Source organism: Diabrotica undecimpunctata, chromosome 4 (genome assembly GCF_040954645.1).
Source record: "Diabrotica undecimpunctata isolate CICGRU chromosome 4, icDiaUnde3, whole genome shotgun sequence".
Taxonomy (NCBI): Eukaryota; Metazoa; Arthropoda; class Insecta; order Coleoptera; family Chrysomelidae; genus Diabrotica; species Diabrotica undecimpunctata.
The window spans coordinates 133,635,643-133,654,549 of NC_092806.1; the positions used below are offsets into that span (position 1 = coordinate 133,635,643).

At 32.2% G+C, this 18,907-nt stretch overlaps 1 protein-coding gene across 3 annotated transcripts in view; it reads left to right on the forward strand.

Moving 5' to 3' along the window:
* LOC140440062 (scavenger receptor class B member 1-like) overlaps nt 1-18,907 on the forward strand; it is a 314,501-nt gene that overhangs the window by 218,622 nt on the left and 76,972 nt on the right. For all 3 annotated transcript variants that reach the window (XM_072530319.1, XM_072530318.1, XM_072530320.1), the window contains 3 exons: nt 7,293-7,384; nt 9,519-9,682; nt 9,764-9,908. In XM_072530319.1, coding sequence (XP_072386420.1) covers nt 7,293-7,384; nt 9,519-9,682; nt 9,764-9,908 — 401 coding nt within the window. The remainder of the gene's footprint in view (nt 1-7,292; nt 7,385-9,518; nt 9,683-9,763; nt 9,909-18,907) is intronic.

The window sequence follows — 18,907 nt, forward strand, 5'->3', positions numbered from 1 at the left end:
ATTAGAAATCCATTTTGTCTGCACTACAAACATTTTCCGGGGCATAATCATTTAAAATAGCAAACAGATTTTCTTTCTAATATTTCAGATTTTCGACATTAACATCAGCTATTTCGTCACGTATTTTCTTGAAAGTACTGGTTTCTAACCAATAATTTGATTCCTTTAAGTCTTCTTCTTCTTATGGTGCCTATCCGCTACGGATGTTGGCTACTAGCATGACAATTCTAACTTTGTTGACCGCAGCTCAAAATAGTCCTGAAGTGGTCAAGGAAAACCATTTTCGTAAGTTCTAGAACCAAGATATTCTTCTTCTTCCAGGTCCCCTCTTTCCGTAGACCTCTCCCTGTAATATAAGTTGCAGCAGGTTATATCTATGATTGTGTCGCATTATATGTCCAAGATATTCTACCTTGCGTTGTTTCACTGTGGATAAAATTTCACATGTTTTATCCATCTGACGTAAAACCTCCGATGTTTGTTATTCGGTCCACCCAGGAGATCCTCAGTTATCCTTATACCTTTAAGTCACTATATTCTTTTTATGCTTAAATGTGGAAAATTATTTCCCAGTATAGTATTTGTACTGTACTATAATGATGAGGCAATCAAGGTACTGGTTGATCCTCACATCCACAGACTCTTTCTAGACCAAACTCATATATTGGATTAGTTCGTCCGCTTGTGGTGGCTTGATGGTGCTACGAATGACTTTAACTACAATAAAAAATCACTTTATATAGGAAATAATGTTTTTTAAATTGTTTTCCGTATGAAAAAGCAAATATATTTATTAAAAATCTCTAGGTACTAATGTAGAAACAATGTGTAAAAGAGTATGGCAACATAATAGGGATAATTAACTGAATAAATAATGTAATATTGTAAAAAAAAATAATTAGCCGCATCGCAAATTAATTGCAACTTTTAGCTATTGGCTAGGATAATGTTAGCTTTTATTTAAGTGATAGTTTAATTATTGTTTTGATAGTTTTTGCTAGTGTTTTCAATTGAAATTTGTAGCATCATTAAACACGCGCGAGATCATACAGAGTGATTTAAGTAATTAATCTAAATTTAAACGAAGTCAAACGGAGAATCACTGGAAAAATAAGAAGACCACTCGAAGACACTTTGTAACAACAAGAAAGTGTGAGTGGCACCCTAAAAGAGCACCACTGTAAAAAAAATAGAAACTGTGAATGTAATGGAATAAGCAATGTAATAAAAATGTGTCAATGTAACAAAATAGGAATATAGAAATATAACAAAATTAAAGATTGGCTAGAAGGCTATGCTCGAGAATGACCAGTTTACACTCAAAAGGAAGGATTCGGTTAATTTGCATGCCCCTCAGATAGTTAAATAAGAATAAATATGGGAAGTAGATAAAAATGGATAAATTGATAAATATGAGTAATGAAAGTATCAAAGTATCAACGATTACTTATTACTTACGATAGTTTAGAAGCATCCCTTGTCTACAGCTGTAAGGAGAAGATATAATGTGACACAGGACATGAAGCCAGGGAATCGGAGTATTTTTTATACATTCGCTGAAGATCCTCTTGATTTTATGGCGTTTGGTACTTACTTACTCTCCGTGTTCGGAACACCAATGCTTTAAATTTTGTGTTTCCAATGGTTGGCCACATAGATGACCCTGTCATTCGCTAAGAATAGGTCTTCTTTTGTGCAGGTCTCTCTCATCTCTGTGCATGATAGTAGATGGTGACTATTCTAAACCGTGCCCCAGTCGCAGGTATCGTCCTCCTGGTATCCCCATTTCTTCAGGTTACTAGCACAACGTGAAACGCTAGTTCTTAATCTGTTTAGCGCTTTCCATGTGGGATACGGCAAATTGTGTCCAGCGGCCATTTCCTCTAAGGGAGCAAAAGGTGTTCTAGCTGACGCTTGCCATAGGTGTATTCGGCGCGTCTTTGGCTCTTTGAGAAGGGATCGTGATTTTTTCAGAAAGCTTTTCCGAGATCTTAATCTACTTGACTTAACTTGGTGGTCATACAAGGGGTGTCTTCGGTCTGTCCCCTGCTTCTTTTGTTCTATCTGTGACGTTACCTGTCTTCTGATAGCAGGTGGAGCGATTCCAAACTATAGGGTAGACCTCTTCGATAGGTGCCGGTTTCAGGCAAGCAGATATTATACGAGCCGTTTCATTTAACGCAACATCGACGTTTTTAGCGTGAGCAGAGTTTTCCCACACTGGTGCTCCAAACTCCAAACTGGTGTGTGGTTGTGCTAAGTAAGTAAGCAAGAAAGTAAGTAAGTAAAGTAAGAGCTTAGTTCTCAGGCTAATACCAGTTGCTCCACAAAATATTCTGCATAATTTATGTATATTATTTTTGGTGTAAGTATTTTCTAGATGGTTTTTGAACGACAGCATTCTAAGCATGATTATGCTTATATCGGTTATGTGTCTTGAGCCTTTTCTTGTATAATAGGGGGTGGCTGCTGCTAGGTTATCAGCACATGCACGTTTTTTGATAGATTGAAGAGGATTGGGAAAAGTACCAATGTTTAAGGATGTCCATTTAAAATTTCCGTACCGTGCTTCTACTGGATATTATTTGGATCGATTAGTTGTAGTACAGCATATTGGTTAGAAAGGTATTAATTCGGCTGTCATGGTATATTCTTGAGAAATTTGAAGATAACTCTATCCCTGTGTATGGTGCTTTACGCACTAGTTAGAACAATGTAGGTACTGAAGTTTTTAAAAATCCTTGGAAGCTAGCTTCTATGTATATGGTGAGACTAGTAGTTGGTCTGTACAGCTGCGATAAAAACAGAAGCTAACCTGTTCTATTACGAGTTTCCTTAGGATTGCTGAGCTGTTCGAGAATTAACGATAGCTTTGCACCACGTTTTTATGTTCGCTTTTTTTAAATCTTCTGGCAGACAGCTCGTTGTAAGGATGTTATAGTAGAATTTACTTCTCCAAATTTTTTACGCCTTTTCCACAATATTTTAGAAATTCTTAAAAGATTCCGTTAAATTCTGGTGGTTGGACTGTTTTGATATCGTTTAACACCTTATTCACCTTTTCCATTCTAAAGACTCAGAAGAATTCAAGGTGATTTCCGATTGTTTAAGGAAAATTCCGTTTTAATTATATTGTAATATTCTGGAACTTTTGGGGATTTACAGAAATTTACCACTGGCTTAGGTATCTGGTTTATTGTAACTTATTGTATTTACTGTAACTTGTTATGATTACTGGCGATTTGTACGCCGAAGTTATTGCATAGTAAGACGGCACTTAGTACTTAAAAAATATGCTTCGGGAACGAAAAACGTGAGGGAAGAGATGCTCGCCAATTATCATAATAGTCAAAACATATATTGTAATAATGCATTATAAAAATATGTCTCTCAGAAAAATATTCATTTAGATAAATTTATAAATTTTTTTGTAGTACTTTATATCTTTCACAGTAATTCATGATACTTCTAAATTATTTCACCTAAAGTTGCTTAATTGTTTTGATTAATTATTGCTGTCAACATTTTATTCAACTTATTTACTAGAACCAAGATTTTAATATAATTTAATTTTTTTTATGAATCCCATTACCTTTTAGTTTGTATCTATTTATACGTTCTTTTTTTCTCTTTGCAATGGGGCTAAAGCTTAAATCAAGCCTTGGTCCGCTTTAAACTATACCTTCAACTTTGTCCTTAACTTTATTTCCCCAAGTTCTTACGCCCAGCAAACTTAGTGTATCCGCTGGAATTTCATCCTCCTATATTTTCGTTTTGGTATTCCTCTTTGCATTTTACTATCTAGAACTCTTTTCGGTAATTTTTTGGCTTTCATTTTCACTACATTAAGAGCACATCGAAGTTTAATTCGAACATCTGCGAATTCCAAAATCGGTGCCTCTTTGAACAGTTGGTAGTTCATGGTTGTACCTTGATCTCCATACTGCATGGATATTTGAGTGATTTGAGTCATAAAGGATCCTAGAGGCAATATTGGTTGCCGATACTCATACTATGATCGAATTACGATTGATGTGCACTCTTTCTAACCCAAGAGTCGGGGGTTTTATAAATAAAACTCAAATTTTGCCTTCAGATCCTTCTTGCACATCCCTAAAGGCTTTTGTCGGAAAATCACTGGGTTTATGGCGTACAAAGGATGTGCATTATGGAGTAGACAAAAGGAGATGAAAGTCGAGTTTCTGCAGCCTGAAAACTGGAACAATATCGGCTAAGGGAACAAACCCTGACAAAAAATGTTGGTCCTTCAGGTTAGGGGTTGGGCAATGGAACGATAATTCGATACCGTAAAAAGTACAAAACCACGAAACATTTAAATTTATATGTTCTTCTTTTGAAAAATGCTTCTCAAATTTTTAGTTATATAATTTAGTTAAACACTCTGTATATTCGATGAAATATATATTAACGCATTATTTTTTGAGCACTACATGCAAATACAGCTAATTATATTTTACATAAAACATTACATGTCACTGATAATAACAAAAAACATACTTAATTTATTTTTGTAGAATTAGCGAAAATATACACAATACATACTATAATTAAATAATGAATTATTTATTGACATAATACCGGTAATGGAAAATATACTGATTAATCAGATACGAAAAATGAAATGGACAAGATAGCAATATTGCAAAATACAAGACGAAAAATTGACGTTGAAAATATATTTAAAGGATAATAAAAATTGGTATTGAGGAACACAAAAGAAATAAACAAGACTTTTTTTTATTTATTTAACATCCCAATATATTTACAATTTGTCATATAATTACAATAAGTAAATTGTCTGACAATATTTAACAATTGTAAGATGATGGGATATGAACTTTGGGAAATGAACTGTTGTTTTAATTTGAAAATGTAATAATTAACAAAATGAGTACATACTTAAATAAAAATACATAGTTAGAAACAAAAGTCGACTAAGCGGTAACAATAAAACACAATAATTCATTTCATCGCCATGACCACACTATTCCAGTCTTCATTTTATAAACGTTAACTGTCGAACTGTCACTTGCTAGTTGAAGGTATGTTCACATATATTCGTCTTGTTATATACTCCCCCTTTGGATCACAAAACCGACCTGGTTGTGATACAATAAAACAAGCAAGAAGAATTTATAGGTCCAAAAAGTGGCGTTTTGGACGGGACACTCGCAAATAACGACGCAGCCAGTAGTTTGGCAAAGTAAATCATTAGTTGGCACTGAGTTCAGATCCTTGACTGTGGATGGAATCTGTCTCGGACGTCCGCGACGTCGAATGGAACGGTCAGCTCTTGGAAAAGGCGCATCAGGATCAGTGGCACTGTATCTGGTTAGAGCAGACACATGGTAAATACCTAAGGGCACAGATGGAGTATTGCCGGGATCACACTATTCTCGTCTTTTTTTTTTACGTTAACTGTCGAACTGTCACTTGATAGTTTAAGGTGTGTTCACATATGTTCTTCTTGTTACACAATACAAATAATATTAAAGGAAAAATGTCTGTAGAAAATTTCCCATTGAAAATTTCTTGTGTATCCTTCGCACTGGAATAGTGTCCCTTAGGGCTTCTACTTCTAGATTATATTAGGCTTCTGGGACTAGTTTATAGTTAACAGATCGACTGAAGTCTTTCATTTAAGCCTTTGTTCAATTAAATGTTGTGTTATTAAATTTTGGGCTAGATTATTGGGGTGGTCAGTTAGTCTCTGATCATATTGTTGGCAGTTGATGACTGCTTAGTTTGATGTCAAACGTTGTCATTTTGACGTCTCGTGCGGTTGTCTTGTTTGGAATGTACCATGGGGCATTAGCTATCATTCGGAGGTCTTTCGATTGGTATCTTTTAAGAATGTCAATACCGGATCTAGCTGCTGTTTCCTACAGCTGAATTCCATAGCTCCAAATGGTTTTTAAAATAACTTTAATTATGTTGTCGATTTCCATTTTTGACTTCCGGCTTATTAACCAACATAGTTTGCTGAATTTGAGACCCAGCTGTTTTTGCTTGGTAAATATGTGTTATCTTTATGTGAGCCTGCGATCCAAATGCAGACCCGTTGACCGTTTAACTATACTGGAGGCCAGTTTCCCTTTCGGTTTGTAAATATTACCTGCGCAGATTTGGTGTCGTTGGCTCGTAGACGCCACATTTTTAGCTAAGTTTGTATTGCACTTAGGTTAGCCTGTACTCCGTGTAATGCTACGGCTAGGTCTAAATCAAAATAAAATCAAATTTATGCTGACTTTTACAAATAATAGAGCTGAAAATGTTGAAGCAGATATCAAAGTTAATGACAAAAACTTTGAAGTGATCAAAGATTTTATATATCTAAGGACATCAGTTAACCCCAATAATAACACGCCAGAGGGAATAAAAAGACGCATCGTAGTTGAAAATAGATAACTAACAAACGTCTGTCTTAAAAGACTTATATAAGACAGTATAAAACACTGATGGTCCTCGTTCTTATTCACTTATCAGAGACTTGGACCCTAACCAAAACCGACGAATTCTGTCTATCGATTTTTCAAAGAAAATACTACGTAAGATATTCGGAGGTATCTGTAAAAATGTAATATGGAGGCGTTGATATACCTTTGAACGGCAGAATATCTAAAAGCATAAGTTTGGTAGAAAAGATACCACTATAATCAAGCGAAAACGTCTGCAATGGGCAGGATATACAGCTGTGGCTATTCAGGGCCGTGAAAGCATAACGCTGGTCAATAAATGTTACTAAGACAGGTGGATTCGAAACTAAGCAGAAAAATTAAAGGGGCCACCTATAAAACATTATAGTTACAACATAAAAATATATTATTATAGAGGAATACAAGAGGAAGGTCTGTGGCACAGGCGTTAAGACTTTCAGCTGTATAGAAGTTTTGAGGAATGGACGAAGGATGGATGGATGGGGCATGTAATTAAGGTGCCACAGTTAGACAAGTTGTTAACTGAAGAGCGCCTATAGTACAACAAGTCAGAGAAAGACCATGACGTAGATATTAAGAAAACGTAGAGGACGATTTAAAATCAGTCTATTGCAGTTAGAACATAAATTTATGGATAGTTGCCATAGGCAGTGGAGAATGGAGAATTGTTCTGAAGAAGGCTTTGGCGCATAACGATCTCTGATTCCACTGATAATGTTGATGAGGAGGAAATTTATACTGAGACGATTGCATTTACTAATTATCTCAATGAAATTAATTCAATCAAATATCTTAAGCAACTTTATTAATTATAACATTTTTTCTTTATTACAGGTGCCATTATCATAGCAATTATAGGAATAATAGGAGTATTATCCGGAACGTGTATCCACATCCTTAATCCATATGATTTGATCTATAAATGGGTAAGTTTAAACATAATTGATCTTTTTAATTGCAAATACAGGTTAAATAAATAAAGTTAAGAGATGTTATAATAAATCCCTAGTCACTTAAGTTAAATAAAAATAAAAAAAGGAAAAAAAATTTAACGAACCAATATTTTTAACACATTTAGAATTTCGTGAAATAATATATTTTGAAAATTGTGTTTTAAAATAAATATAATCTACCTGTAACAGAAAATACAATTTAAGATTGTCCCTTTTAATGTTCCATAAATTTACATATAAAAGGACTAAGGCGATAACCCAGAAATATAGCGCACATGTTTTAATTTTTACATAAAATGAATTAGCATACTTCTTAAACTGTATATGTGGTTATACTTTCTTGTTGTTAGTACCTATATTAAATTATATTGCAAACAATTTAGTCATATAACCAAAAGTATATACAAAAATAGGTATAAAATATGTTTAAAAAGGAGTCTTATAAAAATGCACCACTGTTTAAAATAAAAATTAAAAAATCCCAGTATTAAATCTACTAGACCTAGTAGAAAATATTAAATCCGTGGTGAAATTATTAATAACATCAGATATGTAGTTAATACCGTCATAATGGTAGATATTTTAGAAGCCTTGAAACTCTGTTAAACGCAGTAAACAATGAATGTAATGAAAAGATACTAATGATCAATGCAAAGAAAATGAAATGTATAGTTGTCGGAAAAATTAATATTAATACTTCTGTATTATGCAATAGAAGTCTCTCGTTGAATACTCGTCTAAGAGAGTTAAAGTACTACGTCTGATCCGCTTTACATTATAGATGTGAAACCTGGACAAAAAAGTCAACAATCTAAATAGATTTCAATTAGATATTAAAGTATTTGCAATTAACACCGTTTTATCCGCGTTCCTCAAATAATTAATATTGATGCTGTCATGATAAGATTACCAAAGAGAATTGAAGTACTATTATAAAAATCATACCTCAATCAACCATGGGAGTTTATCGTCTATGCCTTGCCTAGCTCAGTATCTCAAGTGTGAGTTCGTCTTGTCTTAAACTAGGGATTGAACCTGAACTCTTAGCTGATAGCAAATAAGACAAATAATAACTAAACATATTTATTAAAAAGAATAAAAAACAAACAATAATCCACCCAGCCAAAGCTTAAAAATAATTATTGATACTTATGACTTCAATGGGCTGCTTGTGTGTTGTAGATGTTAGGTCCTCCAATGGTCAATAAATTTCCATATTTTGTTACGAATTCAGGTTAGGTCCTACAGTGGTTAATAAATATTCATATTTGATTTATTTGTGTTGGGAAATGGAACTAGAATATTGTTAATAAACCCAATTTTCCCAATAAACTAAAAAATCAGAAACAGCTTGCATTAGAGACACATCAAAAGGGTTTAACTTCCTTGCCATTTTACAAAAATTAGAATGAAACAAATAGCAGATGGCAAGGATAAAATGAAATAGAATTATTATTACACTTAGTTAAATTCTGTTAAGATTTCTACTGCACAAAATTAAGAAAAAATCATAATCAATTCAAGAAGCGTTGTTTCGAAAGAAGTAAGATTATGAATATCGGAAACGTTGTCAGAATTATAGAATAAAGATTATGATGAAAGTACTTACACCAAGAGAATGTTGTAGACCATAAAATGAAGCTTATAATAATGTTTGCCTTTTTTTATAAATTTTAAAAAGAGGCAAAAAATTATATTCACACTACGTTAGAAAACTTGACTGACAGAAACTAAGTGGGAGATTAAAATGAAATTAGCACAGATGACATAGGACGTTTCTATATGATGGAACATGGAATTAGCTTGTCTGTCAACACGGAACAGAGTATTTTAGTCAACCGGACGGAAATAGAGAGGGCGAATATTTATTCTACTGGAAAGAAAGAGAGAATAAATAAAGACAGAGGAAAAAAGAAAAACAGAGGGCGCCAACTACTTTTTAAATAAAAAATAGTAAAAAGAGAAATGAAGTTAAAGAAATTAATAGATTAATAAAGAAATTAAAATGTTATAATTATTTAAATATAAATTAATAGAGATGTGACGTTTATAATGTTACAATGCCGCTAATTTTGATACCACAATGAACATAATTTTTTTGTTGCAGAAATTAATCTTTGAAAAAGGAGGCGAAATTTATGAACTATGGAGAGATCCACCTGTAGAACTCTACCTCAGGGTTTACCTATGGAATATTACGAATAAAGACGCGTACATGAATGGTACTGATGATAAATTAAAAATGGTTGAAGTAGGGCCTTATGTATATAGGTAAAATTAATTTACAAGTTACAATTGGGAAAAATAGGCGTTCTTTCTGGGTTTGGTCATAAATAAATTTTTTTATTTTAGAGAATTTCTGCTCCATGACAATGTCACTTTTAATGATAATGGAACTTTAACAGCAATCCCCAAGCATCCATTAGTGTGGGTACCAGAACTTTCGGAGGGAAGAAAAGAGGATGATCTGCTGATATTGCCTAACATTGCTCTACTGGTAAGTTTTAAACAAATTGATACATTATATGTTTCGGCTTTTTGCTGTGGTAATTTGTAATTAATATACTTCTATTGACAATACACCTTTTTCACAGAAATCTGAGATTTATTTTGTGATATGACATGTTTATTAAATTGATTGTACTAATTTATTTATTCTACTTTATACACCTTTGTTTACTGTATTTGCATACTGTTTTGTTGTAAGTCTTTTTTCTATTTTTATCAACATTTAGAGGTTGTATTAGAAGGTATTGTGTCATATTGTGATATTTATTTATTACCACGTTCTTCTTTATAGCACTCATTATCATGTATATATTCAAATGTATTGATTTAAATAAACACGAAATTATTCAATTTAGAACTCCAAATTTTCCATTTTGCAACATTTTTAAAAATTAAATACAAAGCACTATGCCGGTTGTCCCGAACAAGGTAATATCGATTACTAGTGGCATTGACATTGTGTGAACCGATGTGAAGGTATTGCTGCGGTAATAGTAAAAATTAAACTTCGATATTGGTTAATACTGATTTAATGGGACGGGGTACTTACAGTACCCTATTTTGCAGAATTTAGCTTGGGAATTTCCAAACCAATAACCTTCGTATTAATAACATCACAGATATTTTAGAACAAAAATCACAGGTGTTTAATGCGATTCACATTATTTTTGGTAAAAAAAAATCACATAGAATATATTATATTACTTTAATTAGGTGTACTTTTACTAAAAACTAGCTTTTTAGATTAAGTGGGTTCAGTACAGACGCCTTCTTTGTCTTCAGATAAACATCTAAAAAATAATTGATAATTTTTTATTAATTATTTACTTTATTGCTTTTAATAACATAGTTTTACAGCAAGAGTAGTACAATTAAGCACCAAACGTACACATATTGTAAATATTGTAAATAGAAGAAATACACATGGGGCAGGAAATTGTAAATAAAGACAAGGAATTACGAGATGAAGGTAAAACCGTGAGGATAGGGTACAAAAAACTAACTGTGGATGGCATAAAATGGGAATAAGCCGGAAATGGTACTTTCAAACGAGAAAATTCTAGAAATATGGACCCAAAAAACGACATATCGTCGTCAACACAAGAAAAACTCGTAACTCCATTTTCCTTAATTTTTCAGGAGAGCCTAAAAACAGTAACATTTTCATGGATATGTTTTATTTGATAAAGAAGAACGATTAAACAACTAAATGTTGAGGTTTTAAGTCATATTAAGCTAAATTATACAAGTTTAATTTCAAAAACTAGCGGATATAGTTAAAAATACAGAAAATTTTGAGTTACAAGTTTTTCTTCTTTTGGAATGAGACGTGCCTATGGAGTTACGTGGCTTTCTTTGTAACGCTGGATTTGAAAAAATTAATAAAAAGCATTAGTTATCGATTTATAAAAATACATTATCTGACACACACACAAAATATCCTAATAATGAAATACAGACCAATACTTTTGAAAAACTTTTAAAATAAAATTTAGTGTTATTTTATTACCTACGTTAGAAATGAAAAATAGCCTCACTTTTCAACAACAATAAATAAAATTTTAATCTAAAATAAAATCGCATAAATATGTACAAAAACAAGTTTAGTACAATAGTGATATGATAAGACTTAAAATAACATAGTGTGCTAGATTGTCATAAAATGAGTGGTAATCGAAATCAAGGGTATTTTTTAAATACTGCAAATGTTCGAATTTGTCTTTTTTTAATGGTATTTTATTTGTGTAAAGCTTCGGCAGATCTGCGAAATTCTTGGGTATCAAATTCTGATTTATTCGACAAGGCAGTTCAATCCAATTTTCACCAAATCTCAACTTGTAATGAATCCCTTGTGGTGAATATTTTATAGTTTACTGCTCTCTGGGTGTGCCTTTCTCAAGGTATTTTTGTATAACTGTTACCTTCTGCTTTAAACAAAAGTTTAAAATTGCATTAGCTAGAGTAACATTACGATTTTGGTAAGTACATCCATCGCTAAAAATAATTATTTCACGTATATTTTCCTCAAGACAACTCCCTTGTCAACTAACCTCAATTTTTCTTAACTCAAAACAATTTTTCTCAAATACCTACTTACGATTACACTAGCAAATTCGGCACTGGTAAGATTCCCCTCCTACTCGTCCCAAAGAAAACAATGCCCTTGTTTTGTGTGTAAGTTATAGAATATGAAATTGTGGATTGTCAACTTTTTTCTATAATATAGGGAAGAAACATTGGACTTAGGACATAAAAGGATTGTCTGTAAATTCATTGTCAATACAATGCTTTCACTGTTTTTATCTTTAATTTTCTCAAGTCTCGCTTCTTGTTTTTTCAAATCATGTTCACTAAATGTTTCTTGGTCAAGATTTCCTGTTTTAAAAGAGACACATATTTCATACAAATCTTTTTTGGGTCTATACAAAGCCAACCTCTTTTCCAGAAAAGCGTTTTTAAACGAAGATAAAGAGAGACTGCTGATTCCTTTTCCTGGGCACCATTCGTTTTCGTAAACATATTAAAGTTGACATTTGCTTTGCCATAATGGTTCTAGATATAATTTACTAGTTGATTGCCTGCAATAATGCGATTCCATTTTCGACAGGCTATCTAAAAAACTATAAAGATTGTCTAACTCCTTCTTGTGAAGTCCTTTAGGCTTCATTAACCTTAGTCAAAATTTTAACTTCACGTTCTCTTTAATTAAGTGGTTATATATTTTATAGGACACTGATGATGGAATAATGGATTCCGAAAACCTTTTGTCTATAACAGCCCATTTGGGTTTTTAAAAATATATACCTTTTACAAAGGATTTTTAATAATTTTTTTTAATATATGGTATACAGCCAAATACAGGAACGTAGATTCCTTGTGGATCCTTTAGGCGCTTTTTTTGGTTCATTATCCAAATTTTCTGTAACAGCAGAATCATCTTCTTATTTGCAATTCTTAACAAACCAATCCTTTAAGGTCCAGAGTTGACAAAAACATTTTTTTGCATACCCTTTTACAAAAGATGTAAAATTGGAACTTAAAAACCTCTATTTCACGCCTCCAAAACAATAAATCAAATCAACGGCAATAATCACTTAACTGACTTAACAGAAAATGCGCGGAGTTGCGTGTTTTACAAAAGTCATTTTTTGACAAGGGAGATACATGCTTTTTTAAAATTCTACATTTAAATGACGTATTATTTGTCGGATAACTAGAATAGGCGATTTGCTAATAGATGGCAGTAAAATCTCATTTTAAGTAAAAATTGGAGTAAAAACTGGTTTTCTTGTGTCGACGACGATATAGTAGTGGAAAAAGAAAAAGATGGCCCATTATGCCAACGGACCCTAGCGATGAACAGGAAAATGAGTTTGAACATAAATAGCAAAATAAAAAATAAGAATATGTACCTAAATATTGCGACATAGAATGTGCGCGGAGTATACGAGGAGGGAGCATTAATTAACCTAATAGAAGAACTTAAAAAATATATAAACTCATTTAAATGGAAACAACATTGAAAAAATTAGCCCATACATGTTTTATACAAGTGGAGGCGATAATAAGAAATTTTGAAGTGGGTTTTCTGGTACATGAAGACGTAGAGCAGGTAAAACGATTCGAAGCAAAATCTGACAGAATGTGTGCAATTGGAATTAAAGGAAAAAAGAACATGATAAATATGCATGCTCCAACAGAAGAAAAAGGAGAAGAAGTGAAAGATGAATTTTATGAAAAATTAGAGTCATTGTCTGAAGAAATCCCCAGAAAAGATATTAAAATTATTATAGACGACGCCAATGCAAAGGTCGGAAGAGAAGATATATATGAAATTATAACAGAGGGTGAAAGTAAACATTTGAATACAAATGATAATGGACAAAGATTAATTACATTCGCAATTGAAAACAGGATGAAAATAATGAGTACGACATTCAGGAGAAAATAAATATATAAAAGAACGTGGAGAATTCCGGGATCAAATGAAACTAATCAAATAGACCACATCTTAATTCAAGAGTAGTTCGCCAATTTAATAACAAATGTGAAAACGTGCAGATGGGCTAACGTAGACTAAGATCATTTTTTAGTTAGAATTAATATGAGAGAAGCAATAATTTAAAAGCATAAATGGAAAAAGAAAGTGCAACATAAATTTAATTTTGAAAAACTGCGAAAATTTGAGGTAGCGCAGGATTATCAAAAGAATATACAAGAAACCTACGCCAAACAAGATAGTATTACTTTGAGTAACATACAACAAAAGTCCTTGAAAATGACAAACACTCTAAAGGAAGCAACGTCGAAGAAAATACCAAGAATAAAAAGATTTAGAAAAAGCCAATGGTTCGATGACGAATGTAGAAGAGTTTAAAAAAAGATCAGATTTGAGATTAAAAGGTTTACGATCGCAAAAACAAGACGATCTAGAAAGGACAAACAACGAAAAAAGTAAAGAAAATCCTAAGGGGGCGGACACAAAAATATATGGATGATAAAATAAAGCGTATTGAAAAAAAAAAATTACAAGAAAAATTAAATAAAAAATCTTTACAAAGAGGTAAAATACATTAAAACTGGGTATCAGTGAAGAACGATGAATATAAAAGACAAGCAAGAAAATCTGATAGTGGACGAAGACCAAACATGTGAAAGGTGGAAAGAATATTTCGAAGAGATGGTAAATGACGGAGTGACTGCTAAAGAAAATTACAATGTTCCTAAACTTCAAATAGTAATATAAGAAATACCAAAGCCCACAAGAGAAGAAATTGAAGAAATAATAAAAGATATGAAAAATCAAAAATGCATTTTGGCAGAGAACTTAAAATATGGACAAGAGGCCTTAATAAACCAACTTAGTAAACCAATATTAGAAGTGTGGGATGCCAAAGAAATGCCTTAAGAGTGGAATAAAACGACTATAATTCCTATACACAAAAAGGGAGATAGAACTGAATGCGCAAAGCTTTATTAGATTTAATATATAAAGTGCTCGATATACTAATTAAAAAACGATTAAAAATATATGTAGAGAAGATTCTAGGCGAATACCAGGGAGAATTTCGGAAAGGAAGATCAATAACCGATCAAATTTTTATACTAAAAAAAATCTTGATCAATTGCTATGAATACAACATTTCAGCACAATTGATTTTCATTGATTACAAAGCCGCCTACGATACAATAGACAAAAACAAATTAATAGAAACGCAAAAAGAATTCAAAGAGCCAGGAAAAATAGTAAGATTGGTAAAATTGACAATTAGACAAACCATTTGTGCTGTGAAATGCAACGGTACAGTCTCAGAAGAATTCGAAGTGAAAAAAGTTGCAAGGGTTAATGGGATAAATAGGTCTGGCACTATTTTATATAAGGAGCACCAATGCTTAGCATACACTGGTGATGTGGTTCTCATTGCAAGAAATGGAAAAGAACTATCAAATATAGCAAAAAGACAGATTCGGGAAAACTCTAAAATGGGACTCAAAGTTAATATTAATAAATCGAAGTGCATGGAGATCTCGAGCAATAAAGTTATCTGATTTGCCTAGGAGATTTATGGGCGGAATGTTTCCTGCGAAAAAAATATTCACTTACCTCTATGCCCTTCGGCCACATCTGTGTTTAAAAAAGAATATAAAAAATAATAATATAATATAATAATAATGTACTGCTGGAGACGAATGCTGAGAATACCATGGGTGGCCCGAAGAACGAATGAATCCATATTGGACAAGCTAAACATAAAGAAAAGACTAAGAACACAAATATCAGAACAAATAATAAGCTATTTTGGACATGTGCTTCGAAGGAATGGTCTTGAAAAACTTACCATCCATGGAAAAGTAGAAGGCAAAAGAAATAGAGGTAGATCTCCCACACGATACACGGACCATATTGTTGCTACCATTGGCGCTCCATTGTCAGAATGTGCTAGAATGGCAGAAGATAGAAAAACGTGGAGGAACATTGGGAAATTTAGCTAACAGCTTCATGATATCACGATACTTGCATCAGGTCAACGACTAAGAAGAAGAAGAAGATAATAATAATAATATAAATAAAATATTAAAAATATAAATAAATATAAAATAATAATAATAATATAATAAATAATAATAAAGAATATATAAAATAAGAATATGAAAGAAAACAATTCTACATCTCCCGTAATTCTGAAATAATTGGACCCAAATCTAAAAAATAAAAAGAAAGGGTTTTCTGGTTTTATTTAGAACTTTACAGATTTTTTTACCCCTTTTAACGGTATAGTACACGTAATCATCATCAGAACTGTAGTAGTAATCAACGATTTATGCGGTAAATACCTAGAATTATATAAAATCTTATTTGTCAAAGAAATATATGAACTGCATTTTCTATTGCAATATGCAATTAGTTCCGCTACCATTCACCACATAGTTATTGAAAGAAGTAGTCAGAACATAATTTAAATCCGTGATCAATTATTATTAAAAACTGCAATTTTCGCAAATAAAAATTTACCAAATTTAGAGAATTTTGTTTGCTTTTTCTTCATTTATCATTACTATTTTTCAAAAGAAGTAATAATTTCTCTAAGAATCAGTTATATAAGACAGATAACAGTATCGAAAATATAACGAAATATTGTTTATTTATATGATACTCATGACACCGTGAAAAAAAGTTGGAGAAATCATAACAAAAAGTGTTTAAACTCAGTACCGCCCAATAAAGGAAAGATAATTATAATTTTACACTGCGGTGGAGAAAATGGATGGATCGACGATGCATTATTAAAGACGCGCCTGTTTTCCGTTCAACGATAATAGACATTTCCTATTTATTACAATGACAGTAGTAGGTACTTTATACTTATAATTTTTCAAAAAAGAATATAACTTGAATTGACTATTTCTTGTTGTGTTTTGTACAATAAATAATTTAGACAGCATTGCTAATAATAAGCAACCAATTATTCAGCCGAGTACTACGAGTATTGGATACAAAATTTATTTTTGTAAATTATAATTTTAATCTCGACTAGTTGATAATGATATATTTTTTTCTAATTAAAATAAAAAAAAGGTCGTAGAAAATATAGTATTCTACTCGCATGTAATGGCTATTACTCACTCTGGGGAATTACGACACTCGCCTTGTGTTATCACTTCCGAGAAATATCACAGAAACTGATAACGCCGATATTTTTTATTTAAACTATAGAAAATGAAACTTTTTGTAAAATATTACCCACATAATAAGCCCACATAATTTAAGGACATGCGACGATCCCATTTATACTTGTCTTAAAATCAAATGTTTGCGCAAAATAATACCTTTTATTTAATTTAAAATTAGATATCTGCGCTACTTTTTAGTAGAATATTATCATGGTCATTCTAACAGTGTTGCCAATTTGCTAGTATCTTATCCGCTCTTGTTAGCGTAAATTGACCAACGGAATTACACGCCGACTATACACCTATATATTTATCAAAACGTATTTTTATACCGCCACTGGCCGTATACAAGATCGAGCAAAAACCCACTCGAGGTATTCTTTTTGTGTTGAACAAAGAATACCTAACTACCCTCTACCTATTAGATCAAGTACGCTGAAGGTGTTCTATTCTATCAGTTCGGTAAGTTGAACGAAACTGATAATTCCTCCTCCTATCTATAATTCTATACCGTCTGATGTGTTGAATTAGACATTCCTTCATGTAGCCATTTATTTCGCGCTGAGAAATTAATTTAACTCCTGATTAATTCCCCTATCGTCGACTTAATATTCATTGACGAAATATCGTCACACCATCCTTTTAAGATCTGTGAGAGCCAAACATGTACATATAGAATTTGTATAAAATTGGAATAACGAAATAATTTTTATGTTGTCTACTTAGCTCGAAACAAATGTCTTAAAAACGTATGTTCCCTCCCACTGTCATTTACTAACCGAGATCAACACAGTGGCGCCCGAGCAGGAACCAAGCTGGTTGATGCGACATTTTTCTCTAAATAAAAAGTATTAATAAGAATATTAATTAAAAAAGAATTAACCCGTATATATTTAATTTTTAAATAAAAAATAAATTTTTTGTAAAATTTATTGTTCAAAGGTATTACTTATAACAAAACTACATAAATATTTAATTTGCTTATTATTCCCCAACCTTTTCCACTAATAATAATAGTAAAAAAAATAAAACTTGCAAAATTATTGTCTATTTTAAATAACTAATTGCATTTTCATAATCTATTCTATGAGGCACCCCAAATTAAAAAAAAAAAACGTCAGTTTTTGTTGATTAGAACCGGAGATATGACTACTTTTATAAATTTAAAGTTATAAATTTAGTTTTTTAAATGGTAAAATATCTTCGCTTTTAAACCCTTTATCTTTGGCGCATCATGGACGGCTTATGCTTATTTTTAAAACAATCATTTTGAAATAGATAAGAGCTTTATGGGATAAACAATTTCAATTTTGCAATAACTGTTTCGTGAAACTTCTTGAAATTTGTATAGCTGTATACTTGTGATATTGTTCCTATTCTCATCCGCAACGAAATTGTTTTGTACATTTATAGAAAAGTTATTAACAATTTTCTAAAATCAACTTTTAAAGCTATTGTAAATTTTACATTCCTAGTGGTTAAGAACTAGGTTTAGAAGAAGTCCTTTCTCGGGGAAACCTGTAACCTCTAGATCTCCAGAGAGCGCGTTCCCAGGTGGCGAATAGGTGAATGCCCGACCCGGTTTACCGGTGAGGAAAATAAAATACCTCCCGTGGACCAACAGGTAATTCACCGAATGATTGCCGGTATAAGCAATCCCCCACTTATGACCAACGGCTGTGGGCGGATGAGTCAATAAGTGAAAGGGCACTCTTTTGTCCAAAGGTTGGGAAACTGGTCCTAAAGGCGAATGAATCGAAAAATAGGTAAACGGCGTAAGGATGCTGAAGGCAACGGGGAACCACTGCATTAAAG